Source organism: Centruroides sculpturatus, unplaced genomic scaffold (genome assembly GCF_000671375.1).
Source record: "Centruroides sculpturatus isolate CEXI.00-Female unplaced genomic scaffold, Cexi_2.0 scaffold879, whole genome shotgun sequence".
Classification (NCBI taxonomy): Eukaryota; Metazoa; Arthropoda; class Arachnida; order Scorpiones; family Buthidae; genus Centruroides; species Centruroides sculpturatus.
Window position 1 is genome coordinate 132788 of NW_019385173.1, and position 16852 is coordinate 149639.

The 16852-nt window shown below is 27.0% G+C and overlaps 1 protein-coding gene across 1 annotated transcript in view; it reads right to left on the minus strand.

Annotated features, from left to right (window-relative positions):
• Positions 1-1190: 1190 nt before the first annotated feature.
• The window catches only part of LOC111635734 (trafficking protein particle complex subunit 10-like), a 34898-nt gene continuing 19236 nt past the window's right edge, over positions 1191-16852 (minus strand). The window contains exons 12-22 of the mRNA XM_023380799.1: positions 16569-16731; positions 15555-15585; positions 13918-14426; positions 12345-12486; positions 12152-12267; positions 10363-10610; positions 10150-10273; positions 9352-9516; positions 5571-5745; positions 4283-4417; positions 1191-2279 (exon numbers count right to left, since the gene is read on the minus strand). Of these exons, the coding sequence (XP_023236567.1) occupies positions 2128-2279; positions 4283-4417; positions 5571-5745; positions 9352-9516; positions 10150-10273; positions 10363-10610; positions 12152-12267; positions 12345-12486; positions 13918-14426; positions 15555-15585; positions 16569-16731 (1960 nt within the window). The 3' untranslated portion in view covers positions 1191-2127. The remainder of the gene's footprint in view (positions 2280-4282; positions 4418-5570; positions 5746-9351; positions 9517-10149; positions 10274-10362; positions 10611-12151; positions 12268-12344; positions 12487-13917; positions 14427-15554; positions 15586-16568; positions 16732-16852) is intronic.

Sequence of the window (16852 nt, forward strand, 5' to 3'; positions counted from 1 at the left end):
GAAAACGAATTCTTCGGGTATAGGAAGTTCCTCTTGAGTATTGCAGAAAATCTTTCTTGGTTTTGAAGTATCACTGGATTTCTTCTCTTTATGCGCCATAATGCATCCCTTGCTATTTTTAATTTTTGTTTATGCCGTAGAATTTACTTTATCATAAAGATTACCACGACGAAAACTATCAGAATTGTGGCGAAACTAGTGAGTAGGAAAGTATTTCAGATTTGATGATCTAGAAATAATTTGTGTGGAAATGCGAGTCTGGAATTTGTATAATTTCCATTTAGTGGTTTTATTGAACATGCAATACTCAACATTCAAATTTGTGTTTCCTCTTTCTTTTTATAGTGATTTTGGATATCAAATACGAGTAGTCTTCGTGCTGAGGATGATACGAATTTTTAACCATCGTTTCATTGAAAACCTTCTTGTGTAAAAATTCAATTTTATCATCATCTGACTCTGCCAATCTAATTAATTAAATTATATTTTATGTATAAATTCTTTGAAATTTTCCATTTTTTCTAGGCTTTGGTAGATCTTTCGATACTCGGTCTGGTGTTTTATTAATCTCCCTTTTTATTACTTGATCTAAAGTCGAAGTTAGAAACGATTTCCTCAAGGTAGATATTTCGGATGGATGTAGACTTTTCTTCTTTGCTTCTCCCTCAGAGCTTTCATGATTAAGTATTTCATTCTGTTTCTCGGATCGAATAGGAGCTTTCGCAGCATGCATTCGTCCGCTGGGTAATTGTTGTCATATTCAGTCGATGAAATTCCTCTCGCATCAGTTAACGCTTCAAAGAATGCCAAAATATAGAAATTATGAACAATTTCATAACTTCAGCAATAATTGCAGAAAAACCATACAAAATATAAACAACAATGTCATATGTTAACTCATTAGAATAAATATATTAAATATTAATTGAATTGTTGAAATAAGGCAACGTATCAACGTGGCCGATCTGTCAAGAGAAAGGTGCTTCCCTAGAGAAATTTCGATGTCAAAATGGTCCGTATTTAAGTGGTAGAAACGTGAAGATAAACGGAAAATTCCACGTGGACAGCCCGTAGTCAGGCACGAACCCGCGACAAACTACTAGTGTTTTTTTTGTTTCATCAACCCCACTTTTAATGGCCACTTCAGGCCGATCGACATAAAGCACAAGAGTTAAGCTTCAAAACAGGCGAACAAAATCGTGCTTCCCACACAAACAAACACCCGTATCTTTTTTTATATTTCTTGACGTTTCAAGGTCCCGAGTTCAAAATTTAAAATATTGGGTTAGGTCATTTTTTACTTTGTTATATACTGTATAAACAGCTGGGAAAGTGAAATGAATACATCATGCTATATTTGTACACGATTTTTATTAAAGTATTAATTTGTTAAAGTACAATTTACATAACATTCTTTATATTTTACAAATTGTTCTTTCATCAAAAATTTATATTATATAGTGTACAGTACATGCATGTTTGTATGTATATACAGTATAAATATACATACAATTGCATTGTATACGTACACACATACCCAAAACCGTTTCCATTTAGAATTTATGGATAATTTTAATCAGATTATACAATTATCAAAAAAGTTTCACATCGCCTTCAAAAAATAAATATTCAAAACTCTCTCCAATGAACAAAATGTTTTAAACATTACTTTCTAAACATTAAGAACTCAATCTGTGAACGAATTTTTAACTAAATATTATTTTCACAATAAATGTAAATACTGAATTTGGTAACAAAATACTTAGAAACCCAATGGAAACAAAATTTCATTTGTATTTACAACAAAATTGAACAATCACACATTAAACTTCAGAGAAATGAATGAATTATTGACTAATACTTCAAGGATTTATATTTCAAAGATTTCAAAAATAATCATCTTAAATAAATAATAAAATTTTATACAACTATACAAAAAATAATTTTATTAAACCAATTGCAAATAATATTTCCTTCATTTGTTGAAAACGTTCTTATCCTATACATCTGAAAATTTTCAAATTATGATATGACACCATTTTTTTTTGTGTGTGTGTGAGATATTACATAACACAGCATTTATGTATCTGGTCCCTTTATCTTCAATAGAAATGTAAATTAACGAATTCAAGATGCACACATTTCTAAATTTGTTGATCCGGATGAAGCTGGAAGCACGTGTAACTGGGTGGCTCTACTCCAACTATATACTTGGCCAGGATCAAATGGTTCCAGTTTAGCAGTATTTTGTCCGCTACTTTTAATTTGCTGACCTGTATCTGCAAATAAAATGATTAAATTTACTTTATTAAAAACTTTGTAATATTTTCTTTATAAAAATGTTTAATTGGAATTTTTTTTTTCCTTTGTACTTTTACTAATGTAAGATTCAGAGAAAAATTTCAATTATAAAGTACCGTCGGCTTCAAGATATAGAATTGATATTTTTCTTTCTTCCCCAAAATATCTGAAGCTATTTTTCATATAAATTATAATAATATTTTTTAATATTTATTACAAAAACTATATCTGACAATAAGATTCACATTTTATCAGAAATAATATACAGTAGAGCGTCGTTTATCCAAATCAATTGAGGACTGGGGTTGTTCGGATAACTTATTTTTTGGATAACCAATTATGTACGGAAAAATATATTAATTTATCCCGTGTTGAAATTTTTCTCCGTTGCGTGTCACTTCGCATTGAATTTTTGTCGATGTTAAGCCTAACAAAGACTATTGTATCGTTAAAAATTATTTTTTTATTTTGTACAAACAAAATAAATATATTGAAAAATATAAAAACAATAAAAAATTATACTTCAGAAGTTAATTTAGTATCAAAAACGTAAAATATTTGAGTAGCCGAAGACATAGCCAAAGATTACGGCACCACAGCACTAGCGAAAATTTAAATTTGTCGACTGGAATTCCTTCGGATAACCGACCTTCAGATAAACGACGATCTACTGTATTTTAATCCTAATATTTTTATGATCTGATAGTTCATATGTTATGTACAGCATTAACTTAATAAAATTTAAAATAGTATTTTATATTATTATTTTAACATTTTCAGTAAAGCAATAATGTTGATCTTTCCAAGTTTTATTGATATATTTAAGTTCTTCTGAGTCAATAATTTTTTATTACAATCTCCAATAATATTTAACTAACCAATATTCTGGAAGTTATTAACATTTGTTTAGAAGTTAGAAATAAAGTTTATAATTTTGGCTGCTAATTTATTTACAAACAATCCACAACTTTCAGATGAAATGTGTTTTAAACAATAGTCTGTGCAGTCAAACAATAGAACTGTATTTTATAAAGGGAATTCTGTTCCCAAGAACTTAGAGAAAAAAAATTCTGTTTTTAAATATGTTACAATGCATAAAATATCTTTCAAAATGTTCAAATCATAGATTAAACAGAAAATAGATAATAAAATTAATTTTCTTAAATGGTTTAGCTGTTATTAGAAATCTCGACTGCAAGACATCTTCAGTCATCAAAGAATTTCAAATGTATAAAGTATGAATTTGACTAATGAAAGGTAATTTAGGGTATAAAAGTATTTTGTACAAAAGGGAAAGTTGTGTGAAACCCAAAGAGTGCCTGTAATTTCCATAAAAATGCTTAATTTCATTATTCATGTTTATACAAATTTTAGAAGTTATGATGATATAATATATATTCTAATAATGATGCATTATATGAAATACTTTGCCAGTTATAAATTAAAATTAACTTACATTGATTAAAAAAAAATTTCTAGCAGAAATGCAAAACTCCAAGAGTAGATAGAATATAAAAATAATAAAAACAAAACTAATGATTGTCAGAGTATCATTTGTCTGAGAAAAACACATCATTAAACATCAACTCCTAAGTCAAATATGTAATACTTTTATACAATTACAATTTATCATATAAGAGTTTAATCTTATTTTAATGAATTAGTGATGAAATAACTATTATGAATTATTTTTCAGATTACAAGTTAGAAGACTGAAGACTAATAAGTAATATATACATATATAAAATTATACACACATTTGTTATAAAGGATGACATGGCAGTAATAGTATTTTGTATAAAATAAAACAAATGTCTTGTTTTAAACAAAATGTTTCAATATTTATATATAAAAAGTATTCTAATTCATAAGAATAAAGTAATTTTTCTAATGCTTTTAATTTGTTCAGTATGAGTTTCTTTCAAAAAAGCAGTAATAACTTAAAATTAGAATATGTTGAGATACTTTATTATTTAATTACCTTTATTTGCAGATTTTTGTTCAGATGGAATATATTTTGAAAGTCTTACAGTTGGCAATGGTAAAAATCCACTAGTCAAAGGCATTGCATCAAGGGTTACGTTATGTCTACCAGAACTATCTACATTGATGACACCTAAAAAATTCAATTAAAAATTATTTGATGATATAAATAAAAGATCTTGATTAAAATGCTAATTATTATTTAAACTGACTGAATTATAATTTTAAACTATTCATTTCATGTAATGCTTGAATTTAAAAATTATTATTCTGTTCAATGCTCATGAATTATTCTTTTACTTCCTACTGATTATATAAATCCTTATATTGTAAATATTCAAAGATTGAAAAATCATAAGTTCTAATTTATTCTTATGTATATTTTAATACTGAAACACAGTTTTATAATTATTATTTTACTTTTAAAACTCTGAAATAAGTAATTTACAAAAAAAGCAACAAATATGCTTTTATTTGTTATAAAATTTTTTAGACAAAAAATTGCTACATTAATACTTATAATCTCATCTACAACCTTTTTCATAATCTTCATACTTTTTTATATTTGTAAACTTCCTGTTGTAATGTCTGTTTTCTACTATTAAACAATACACATGCTGTTATAACAAATAAAAACTGTGGAGTAACAATAAACATACTACTACTAATTGTTCAGATATATTTCTATAGATTTAATGTTTTTTTACTTTCCTGCAATTTCCACTACATAGCGCAAATTTCACCAAATGGTGATATATTTATCATTGGCAAAATAAACCATTGACTGGCAATTAATGATAAGTACAAATTAACACTCATATTGATAATAATACTGTTTGGCAGTGCTTGTGTGGTTACTCAGAATGGAAAATATTGCCATGTGCATTTTCCATTGTGGACTGTCTTTATGGAAATTTGCAGTCTGATGCAATGGAAGAGCACAACAATAATTCTTTGAACAAATACTTGTAACATGTTATTAAATTAATTGAATATTAACTATTCCATTGATGAAAAAATGTAAATAAAAAAAAATTTTTAAATATCTTTAATTATTTGAAATTTCATTTTGCAAAAAGTCTATACATATTTTTATTTTTTAATCACATATTATGATCATGAAAGATTTGTTAAAATTATTAATTACAAAAAATTCATTTTTATCAATTTTCAAATTTTTTTCATTCTTATTAGAAAAATAAAAATAATCTCAATAACAAAATCTAAAATTAAAATTATATATATATATATATATATATATATATATATTTAAAATGTTATCTTACCTGCAGTTTTTCCACAAACTGCCCATGTTTGATCAGTGACAACTTCATACATAAGAAAACTGTGAGTAGAAGGTTGCATTTGAATAATAGTGATATGCATTTGGCACATTGTACCAGCTCTACAAAATTCTGATCCTTTTGGTGGCTCTATTGACGCTCTGACAGTGTACAAAGTCTAAGAGAAAAATGAATTAAGCATGAAAATTTAAAGCATATAATTCATCTAGTAATCTTATAAAATAAAAATATAATAATTTTTTTAAAAAAATTATAAAATAGAAATATAATAATTTTTTTAAACAAATTTTAATAATGAAATTCAATAAATTAACAAAATACATTTTATTAATAATAAAAAAATAAACTTGATTAATTTGGACTAGTTAATGAATGCATTTATATGTTATCCCAATCTAAATTAATTTCATCCTATAATTAAATCTAAAATTCTGAAGAAAAACAAAACAGATTCACTAAGTGTAAAATGATAATCAACATTAAATTAATTTGGTTTAACTTCAAATTCAATCAAATACCAATAACACAATTATAATGAAGCCAAGATTCTCAAATGTTATGTAAAATTTTCAAGGTTAGTTTATTTACCATAAAAGTTTTGTTGGTTAAAAATACTTTTATAATTCTCTGATCTTTTCAATGTTAGCAAAATAATGACTAGGCACTTAACTATCCATTTTTAATAATATTAATACTATAAACAATACACTACTAATCACTGTATCATAGTTACCAATCTCTTACAAGCAACTAACATATAAAAATACTGTATATAGGGAACATGTATACAGACAAATGACAAAATATCATCTGGAGAAAATTACACAAGAATACATTGTTTCCTATTTGTGAAAGATCTTCTATAAGACAGGAAACAATGATATTGTTGTAAAATGATATAGATGATAACTTTAACAAACACCAACATAACCTGGATACAAATACTAAACATTGATAAGAATTATATATATATAATTCTTATCAATGTTTCTAATTAAATTGCTATATATTCAATTTGAACTATCTGAGAGCAGATTACCAAAACAAAAGATACAAATATCAAACTAAAGTGTTATATTTTTAAATATAGGGAACTGTGTGGCTAAAAATCTTTACTTATTTTCTAAATAAGATAGAACCAGAACATCATAATCTGATGCAACAACATTATTTAATTTTTTCAACAACTACAAGGTCTGTTCAAAAAGTATCGGACCTTTGGTCGGCAAAAATAAATTTATTGACTTTGAGGTACAAAACCCTAATCCCCTTCAAAGTAGTCTCCTTGGTAATGTATACACTTCTCCCAGCGTTCCTGCCATTGCTGGAAACACTGCTGGAACGCATCTTTTGGAATGGTTATCAGCCGGTCCGTCGCATTTCGCATGATGTCTTCTCTCGACTAAATTTGGGTTCCTTTTAGCGGCATTTTCAGCTTGAGAAATAGCCAAAGGTCACACGGAGCCATGTGGAGAGAGTACGGAGCGTGACGAACCACAGGAGTATTGTGTTTGGCGACGAAAGCCCGAATCAGATGCGCAGAATGGGCGGATGCGTTATCACGATGGAGCTGCCAAGTTTTGATCGACCACAGATCCCATCGTTTGCATCGCACTGTATCGGAAAGACGACGAAGGACCTCCTGGTAGTACTCCTTTGCGATGGTTTGGCCTTGTGGTGCGTACTCACGACACACCACCCCACGAGAGTCGAAAAAACTGTCAACATGACCTTTGATATTGCTGCGGACCTGCCGCGCTTTTTTTGGCCTCGAGGATCGTCCCCGAAAGCCTGCTGAATCTTGCGAATGGTTTACACTCGGGTATCGCCAAGGTTTTTGGCAAAATTTGATGTAATATCGCTGCTCACGTTGTTCAGTCATTTTCCAGCTTAGTGAAATCCGACGAGAGCGCACTACATGACCTCACTCATACGCCGATTGCCAACGACTGACGCTTTCTGCAGGCGGGAAAAAATTCAGGGCTGTGCATGACTGTCCCCTCCACAACTCCACCGAAGGAGGCCTCTCTCGCATCATTGGTTTACGTGGAAAAAAATAAGGTCCGATACTTTTTGAACAGACCTTGTATATTCATTTCAAGTTTTAGACCTTGTCAGTCATCCATTTCTAAAAAATATAAATTAATGCTATTATAACTGTCTACCAATACATTTTACATTTAATATTTTTTACTAACCTTAATATAGTTACTCATATCCTTTTCAATATTTCTCAGAAATAAGTTTAATATCCAAACCAGATAGCAATTACAATTTTAAACAAATTAGATTCTTAACTGTTATACAATTTTGCTTGTTTGTATAAACATAGCAAAATTGATATTCAAAAGCTATGGTATATTTCCTCATCTGATTCTATTGATAAACCACATATAACTGGTGTCAGCAACACAAAAGCTCAATATGACATCAACTGTATTGATTCCTGTAAGTGGAACAGAGTGCCTTTTCTGATTAGTTCCAATTCTCTTTGATGTTGAATTCTGATCATTTGATATGATCCAAGTCAGGACCATGACCATGTAGTGATCATTATTAAAATAAAATAAACTGATATGAACTTAGAAGTTTATCTTACACAATGCGTGCATAAATGAGTGTAATCGTGGAAGACAACTAAGATTAGAGAAATATATTGCAAAGATCATCAGAAATCAAATTTGCATGTTCTAAAGTTCTTTTCAACTAAATTTCCTTTTTATGAACAAGATTGCAATCCTATATTGAACAGCAGCAGTTTATGCAGTGCTGAAGAATAAGAATATTCAATAAAGAATTTTAAAATATTTCAAAAATAAAATTTTCCATTTTTTAACCTTTACAATTTCCATTGCTAAAAATAATAATTTTCAAATTGAAATAAATTTAAGACTACATCATATATTAATATATTAGCATTTTATATATATTATGGACACAGTAAATCTATACATTACTCACTACATTTAACTACATCAAATTATTATAAATTCAAATGCTGTTGTGTAACTCATAAGAGAGGTTAGGCACCTGGAGATTCACAAAAGTCTGAAACATTATGTGCATGTAGAGTAGTTCATTTGTAACACAACTATTGTTTGGTCTTGCCATGTTACAGTTTGAGGGAGTGAAATCACCCTGTGAAAAATTGTTGATTTCTTGATTTTGCAGAAAAACTGCCAATAGGTGAGAGATAGCAAAAAAGTATTAAAAAAAATGCATCTCTTTTTGTCTATATATGTGTGTTTAGATAAAAATCAAAAAATGTGTTTCTTTTCAAGCCATCAGCCCTTAAAATAGAGTTTCATGCAATATCTTATTTATAATGCAGTTTACAAATTAGTCTAATAAAATTATACTTCAAGTAACATACTCATATTGCTATAAGAGTAGAGGTTATAAAAAAAGTATTTTTGCATAAATTTACAAAGAAAAAAACTCAATTTTAATGATTGGTGATAGGATAAACTTGAAAAACATGAATTTTTCAATACTTATCCATATGAAAATTTATAGACAAAAAAATAAGATGTAACTTTTGTTTAGACTCTTTCACTATCACTGTTGGCAATTATTCTAAGTAAACAAGAAATCAACATTTTTCTCATGGGCTGATTTAGCCCCCTCAAACATCTCATAAATGATAGTTATATGTTAATGCTAAACTACTCTTCTTGCACACAATGTTTCAGATTTTTCTAAACTTTCATATTGCCTAACTGCACTTATCAGTTAGGATAATAAAAACTATAAAGCAATTTACCATATAACAATTTAAATGAAAATCACATTGATATTTCCTTAAAGGATCTGTTGAATAATCTTTTCTTTTATAATGGATATTAAACAGAAAATTTACTGGAAATGTTTCTGCTTCATCTTGAATTATTTCCCATAAATAATATGCTGCTTGTTCTGCATTAACTACCTAAATAAAAAATTAGTGTAATATTAATATCTTTTAGTATATGTGAAGAATTCTAAATTAAAGTAAAACATTAGATTTTATTAATAAGATTTACATAAAAGATAGATAAACTGATCTATTTCATGATATGATGACAAAAATTTATTTATAATCATTAATCTAATTTTATGTTTAAAGAATCATCAAAATTTCCTACACTAGTTGAACCTTCTATATATGCAATATCTAAAACTAAACTAATCAACATGCAACTTTCAAAAATATTTTCAAATTCAAAGAAAAGTATTTGAAAATATTACAATCCCAACACTACTATTGTTACAAGTAGTGATAAAAGTTATTTACTTTTTTAGAGAAAGCAGGAGAAAAATCTTTGTAATTATTTTCTTAATTCATTTTAATAAAACAAGAGTAGATAGAGATTAAGTATGAAATCCAAATTTACAATTTTTGTTGTTTAATCATCATAAATAGGAATGGCTTTTAGTATTTAGTAGAAAATTACAGTAAAATTTTAATGTAAAATGTTTTCCAAGCTATTAAAATTTCATTGTTTTCAATTAGTTAATTTATTTCTAATTAGTTTATAAAAATAAATAAAATTTTTAAATATATCTTTGATTAAATTCTTACTAGAGTCTGATTTGGATTAAGCAACTTCAATTCAACATCTGTTACATCTGTCGCTTTAAGAATTGGATCACATAATTCAATTGGATTGTCACTTAATCCATGTACTGCAACTTGTAGATATTTTCTGTAAAAATGTTTTGAAAGGTAATTGTTACTAAAATTATTTATCAAATAATTTATATATAAACTCTGTAATTTTAAAATTATTTATACCTAACTCCACAAGTGTGAAGTTTGTGAACACTTAGAAATGGAGGTAAAAAATGTAAAGGTACTGAAAACGGTTGAAGAGCTTTCTGCCAATAAATAGTAATTTTATGTTCTACTGTATTAGCATCCTTTTGAGGGCCTAAATGAGCTAAAATTTGAAGTGAAACACAAATTGTCTGGAAAGGAAGAATTGCAGGCAAAGGAACATCAGTTTCTTCAACAAAGTTCTTATCATCTTTATTGTCATCTACCTAAAAAAATGTAATTTAAATATTCAGTAATAGATAAAAATTAAATAAAATTTTATTATTTTAGCATTTAGAATTTGTTAGAATAATTTATATTTTAAATTTACTAATTAAAAAAAATCTGACTTAATATTAATTGTAATAATGACTGAAAATATTATATACTCATAACAGATAGTTTTGAAAATGTTTAGCTTTTAATTTAAAGGAAATAGTACACTGACAACTATTTAAAATTTAATTTTACACTTGATACAAGAATAAAAATTGCAAGGCTATGCTTTACATAGATACATTCATACTGCAGATACAAAATAATTATTTTATTAATTTTTATTTGAAATATTCAAAAAGTTATATATATATATAAAACACACACAATCAATGTGCACCACTTATTGTAATTATGGATATTATCATCATAGGATCATCAATAATCTAATATCAGAATCAATATGTTCCAAAACATATTTTGTTGGTAGACAATAGTATAGCACATTTGTCTCTCAACAATGTGTCATTAAGAAACATTAAAACACTACTACTTCCTGTGAATGCATCATCACTGATTCAGTTAAGCAACTAAGGAATCATATCAAACTTGAAGGCAAACTATAGAAATGAAACGTATGCAAGAATTTAAGAAAACTAGATAATAGTCAAAGATAAACTGATATGTCTTCTATTACTACAAGAATTTTCCTACTTAACATATTACTTCTTATTACAAATTTATAACCACCTATGTATTTGCTGAGAGAAAATTTTTAATTACTAATGTTTTCAGCCTACTCCTATAGGCCATCATCAGGTTTCTTAAAATCATTTTTTAGAAACTGTTTCACAAATAGAACACTCCATTTAAATTTTAACCTTTGAAGAATTCTAAATACAAATTTAAATGTAAACAAGTTAACTAAATAACTTGTGAAAAATATAAGGTTAACAAAATACAAATAAATATGCGAACAAGAAAAATATATACAAAAAAACAACAAGAATATAACACAAAAGCTAAATATGATTATAGAAACATCCAACAATCATCTAAATGATAAAGCTACAATTCCGATAATTTTAAATAATTATTTAAAATTAGTGGAATTGTAGCCCAATCATTTAGGTGATTGTTGGATGTTTCTATAATCATATTTAGCTTTTGTGTTATACTCGTAGTTTTTTTTGTATACATTTTTCTTATTTGCATATTTATTTGTATTTTAATCAAAAAAGACACAGTCTGTTCAAAAATTTTTTTGAAAACCACCATTTATTCTTATCATGTGTTCCAGAATATCTTTGATGACCGGACCTTTCTTTTGAGGCTACTACATCGTCAGGTTAAAACATTCCTTTAAAAAAAAAACAAAAAATATCCAATTAAAACAATAAAGTATAAAAATGGAACTGGCAGATCTTACAGATGTCTTGAGTTTTCATCCTATCCAGTTAGGGAATTTCAAACCTTTATATCCACTTGCAGTGCACTCAACAAGTGGATATAAAGGTTTTAAGGTATATAAAGATTATTTACTGTAAATTACCTTCAATAAAACTCCAAGAGATGCTTTTAAATGTAAAAGAGTTCCCTCAGAAATAAAGTTGCTGCCACTCGATATGCTGAGAATTAATGTTTGTTCAACTCCAGCTAAAAGACCACCTAAGTTTTTGAAATTATATAGAATTAATAATAATAATAATAAACACTGCTATTAATTATATTTAAAACCCTCAAACCTTGTTTGGAATGCAATTTTATGTTGGCAGGTTCATAAATAACTTTAAATGTCATATACGGCATTATCCGTGATAAAATAAAATGAATATTTCCCCATTCAATATTTAGTTGCTGCAAAACAAACACACCAGCTTTTTCTATCTAAAAATAAATGTATGTAATAAATTTCGCATATAAACAATAATTTTAAAAAATAAATTTACTTTATTAAAACAATTATTTTAAAATTATATAAAAATAAAATATACACAGATATCCAGCCACATGGGGCAGCGATGGTTAACATTTCTCATTCTGCCACCCTACTCAAGCTTAAAAATAAACAGCTTAAATGTAACAAGCAGTTGACCACTGGATGAAACACAAAAAAAAAAAACAGACATCAAACTCAAATATTAGACTACACAAATAGCCACAAGGTAAAGAAGAATAAAATTCAATATTTGTTCTGTTCAGCCTTTTTTTTTTATCATCATCTTATGGCTTGCATATTAGTATGGCAGTTCCTTACACAATAAGATACAGCTAGTGATCATGGGCTATTGTTTTTTATATATGCAAGCCATCGGCCATATGGTTTACCCACATTAAAAATTTCTGGCTACATTCATGTATACATATGATTAAATAAATTTAAATAAAACAAGTTTAGAGCTAAATATTTTAATTTTACAATAATAATTATAATAATAATTTAACAGCAGCAAATAACAAATTAGTGTTTCTCAATGAATACTCTGCATATCAGTACTCCCTTGAAAATTTTAACAGTCCATAAAAATTAATATGAAGAAAAATTGTTAAATAAATTTATAATAAAAATTTGTGAAAATAGATATTTTAGGATAAATAAGCATTTTTATTGCTAATACTGAATGAAAAAAAATGCTTAACTGATTACTCTTTTTATTTAATACTTAACTCTTGGTATTTGTAGTTGAGTTGTGCAATGAATGTACTGTATATCTCAAAACCACATACAGAGAAGTTAAAAGCCAATAAAAAAAATTGTTTATTCATAACATCTTGGAACATTTATCAAAAGCCTTAATTTCAACCTTTAACTGTGTTCATAGATAGAAATATAAAAAATAATGAAAAGAAAATAAGCTAAAAAATGATTATTAAACAAAGAAAAAATGGATAAGTATGAAATACTGTAATAGTAAGTAACTGCTTTGACTTGTTCATCTTGGATGGTGGTCTAAGTGAAACTGAGTTTATGGCAGTATAATGGCACCGTCTGACATGTATACTGGCAACAATTTTTGGGTGGTTTCTTTTGCATCATTTTTTTTTCATTATTAGTCATACTATTCAAAACTTTAAAGATCTTACATAGAAGAATAGTATAAATGTTTGTGAATGCATTAATCAAACCTCACAGTGGTCAAAAAAGCATATATTGCAATTTATTGTATTATGTATGTTAAATTATTTAATCAGAGAATTTTAATTTTATTCCATTTATCAGGCCCCAGTGACATATTTGCAAAATACATCATTATCTCAACACATTTTAATTTAAGAATCAATGATTTAAATCATCATAGCTTTTTAATAAAATCTTACCTTTGTTTTGAGTTTAATTTTATTTTCACCATTAATCAAATCAACATTTGTTATGACAAAATTTAGATCATCATCATATTTCTTCTCCAATTCCTTTTCTCTTAAGGTGTTATGACTATCTCTTCTTTGTAGAAACTGTTGAGTATTTTTACAGATAATACCTGATGAATCTAGAGTCCCATCTTGTTTATAGTCATATTCAATTGTTAATTGTAGAGGAGAAAATGCGTGTATTTCATCACGAAGCATCTCACATGTAGGTGATGTAGGACTTGGAGTTAGACTTTTTGACCCAGGAGCTAAATGAGTTTGGCTTACTGTTTCAGATGCAGAAATATTTTCTTGCTTAAGAGAGACTTTGATATTCTGACAGTTAATTGTTTGAGGAAAATTATTTTTTATGTTTACAATTAGTTCTAGTTCACTACCACAGATGATAATTTCATCTGAGCAAAAGATCTGGATGTTAGTCACAGCAAACAATTCTTCTATGTTCATGAGAAGTCTATCTAAAAAAATATAAATAATATTAAATGAAACTATAATAGTAGTATATTTTTAAAGACGTTATGAATAAATAATTCTTATAGATGAACAAATTTAGAAAGAATTTTTTAATAGCTGTGATTGCATTAGATGAAAAAGAGAGAGAGAAATAAAATTAATAATATATAAAAACAAAAACTATAATCAAAAAAATAATTCTGAAACAACAGCAAACATTTGCATTAAAAATGAAAAACTTGAGCCATTGAATTTAATTTCTATGTTATGTTCATTTGTTGGTAATTAATTCTATATTAGATATTATTTATTATTACAGTAGAGCCTCGATTATCTGACTCAATTGGAGACTGGGGTTGGTCAGATAATTGAAAAGTCGGATAACCGAAAAGTATGAAAAAATCCATTATTAGTATAGTATATTATATCCCATGTAATTAGTATATTAGTATATCGCTATTAACCTGCTTCGCGTTGAATTTTCATTGATGTTAAGCGTAACAGAAATTTTTTAAAATAATAATCGTCGCTATTGTATCGTTAAAAACTAGAAAATTAAGCCTCATTTAAATACTAGCTCCCTTACATGGTCGATCCAGTGTTGCCAGCTAAAACACGTAAAAATATTATTAAAGTAGCCAAGACATAGCCAAATATTGTAGCACCACATCATTAGCAGACATTTGAAATTCGCCGACTAGGACGGTCGGTTAACCGAGGTGACGGTTAATCGGGGGTCGGATAATCGAGGCTCTACTGTATTTACAAAATAGTTTAAAGATAAATATTTGAAATAAGGAGCATTTTATAAATTTGCCATTTAATAATTATTTTAAAATATATATAGGCCTGGTAATGATTATGATTGTTCCTGAAATAATTGTCAACAAGAGATCATTAATTTTTTTTTGTTTTCACAATCTGAAATTATATATACATAATTTTTTATTTAATACATTTCAGCATAATAAAAAACATTAAAGAATAATTTTAAATCTGCTTTATTTATATATAATTTATTTTTTTAGAAAATATGATTAAATATAATAAATAATTTAGTTTTACTTAAGAGACAATTTCCATTACTTTTATTTAATTAATGTGACTTTTATAAAATATGATGATAAACGTACCACTTTCTAGAAGTTTACTATAAACTAAGATCTNACATATATAGAATATATAATAAAATGAAATTTTGTTTAATATAATTCTAATTCAAAGACTGTTATGAAAAACAAAAGCACTCAAGTTTTGGATGGTCAGAATTTAAATTGAATTATGAAAGCATATACAATGATTTCATTAAAATTTAGTCAGATTCTGAATCTGAACATAAGTTGAGAAATTTTTATGAATTACATGACTAGATAAAGATAGAAACAGATTTAGATAAAAGAAAAATATTTGTTAGTTGTTTTAAAATAATTGTCCATTCTGTTCTTTTGAATTTGTGATAAGTTACACATTATGAATATTTTTTCATTCTTTATGCAAGGTTATTTAGTTTTAAAAGTTGGAAAATTTTCTAAAAAGCAAAGACAATGATTGTATAATGATAGCAATAATAATAATTCATTCAATATGAATTCAAACTGTATACAGTAGAATACACTTATTATAATCAGAGTAATTCTTATCAGTTATTTAATGTTATCAAATTAATATGTCTCAAAATACATATGTTAATGATTAATTATAATTATCTAATCAAATCAAATCATTTATTAGCATATTTAGGAATTAATCCCATTATAAGGGGAACTCTAAACAGAGTCACAACAAAAAGAAATCTATAAATTAGAATTTGACTCCATGAAAATAAATAAAAACTTTCCCTATTATATAGAGAGTGGCTATCAACTGCCAAACAGACTATATCATTGGTTTCTTCACTAATCATCTTGCAGGGTAGTATATTTGGTGCAGAACCTCAAATTTAATACAATAAAAATTCCAAATATATAACAGTCAATTACCAAAGCTCTCTTATGGGAGATATGGTATAACAACTGGGAAATCACAAACAAAGCACCCATTTAAGACAAACAATTATAATTTTGAACAAAATTTAACAATAATCTTCCTTTGTTATTAGTTCCAGAGTCATGACTCATTCTTTTGTTATAGACAGCTGAGTTATTCACACAATTTGTGTCACATTCATTTTCTATTCTAGCATTAAAATAACCAATTATTAACAAAGAAGAAGTAAAATGTAACCAGCTCTCTAAAATCTTCTCCAATTCATCAGAGGGATTCAAAATGTTTTCATATGGCAGCATATAATTCACAGCTATTACCAGATAACTATTTGGAAACATCCTAAAATTACTTCTGTCAAGTTTGACCATAGCAAATATCAAATACGAACATCAATGAGAGTAAACAATTTCTCCCAAAGTTTTTCTTATTAATAGTAACATAGTGT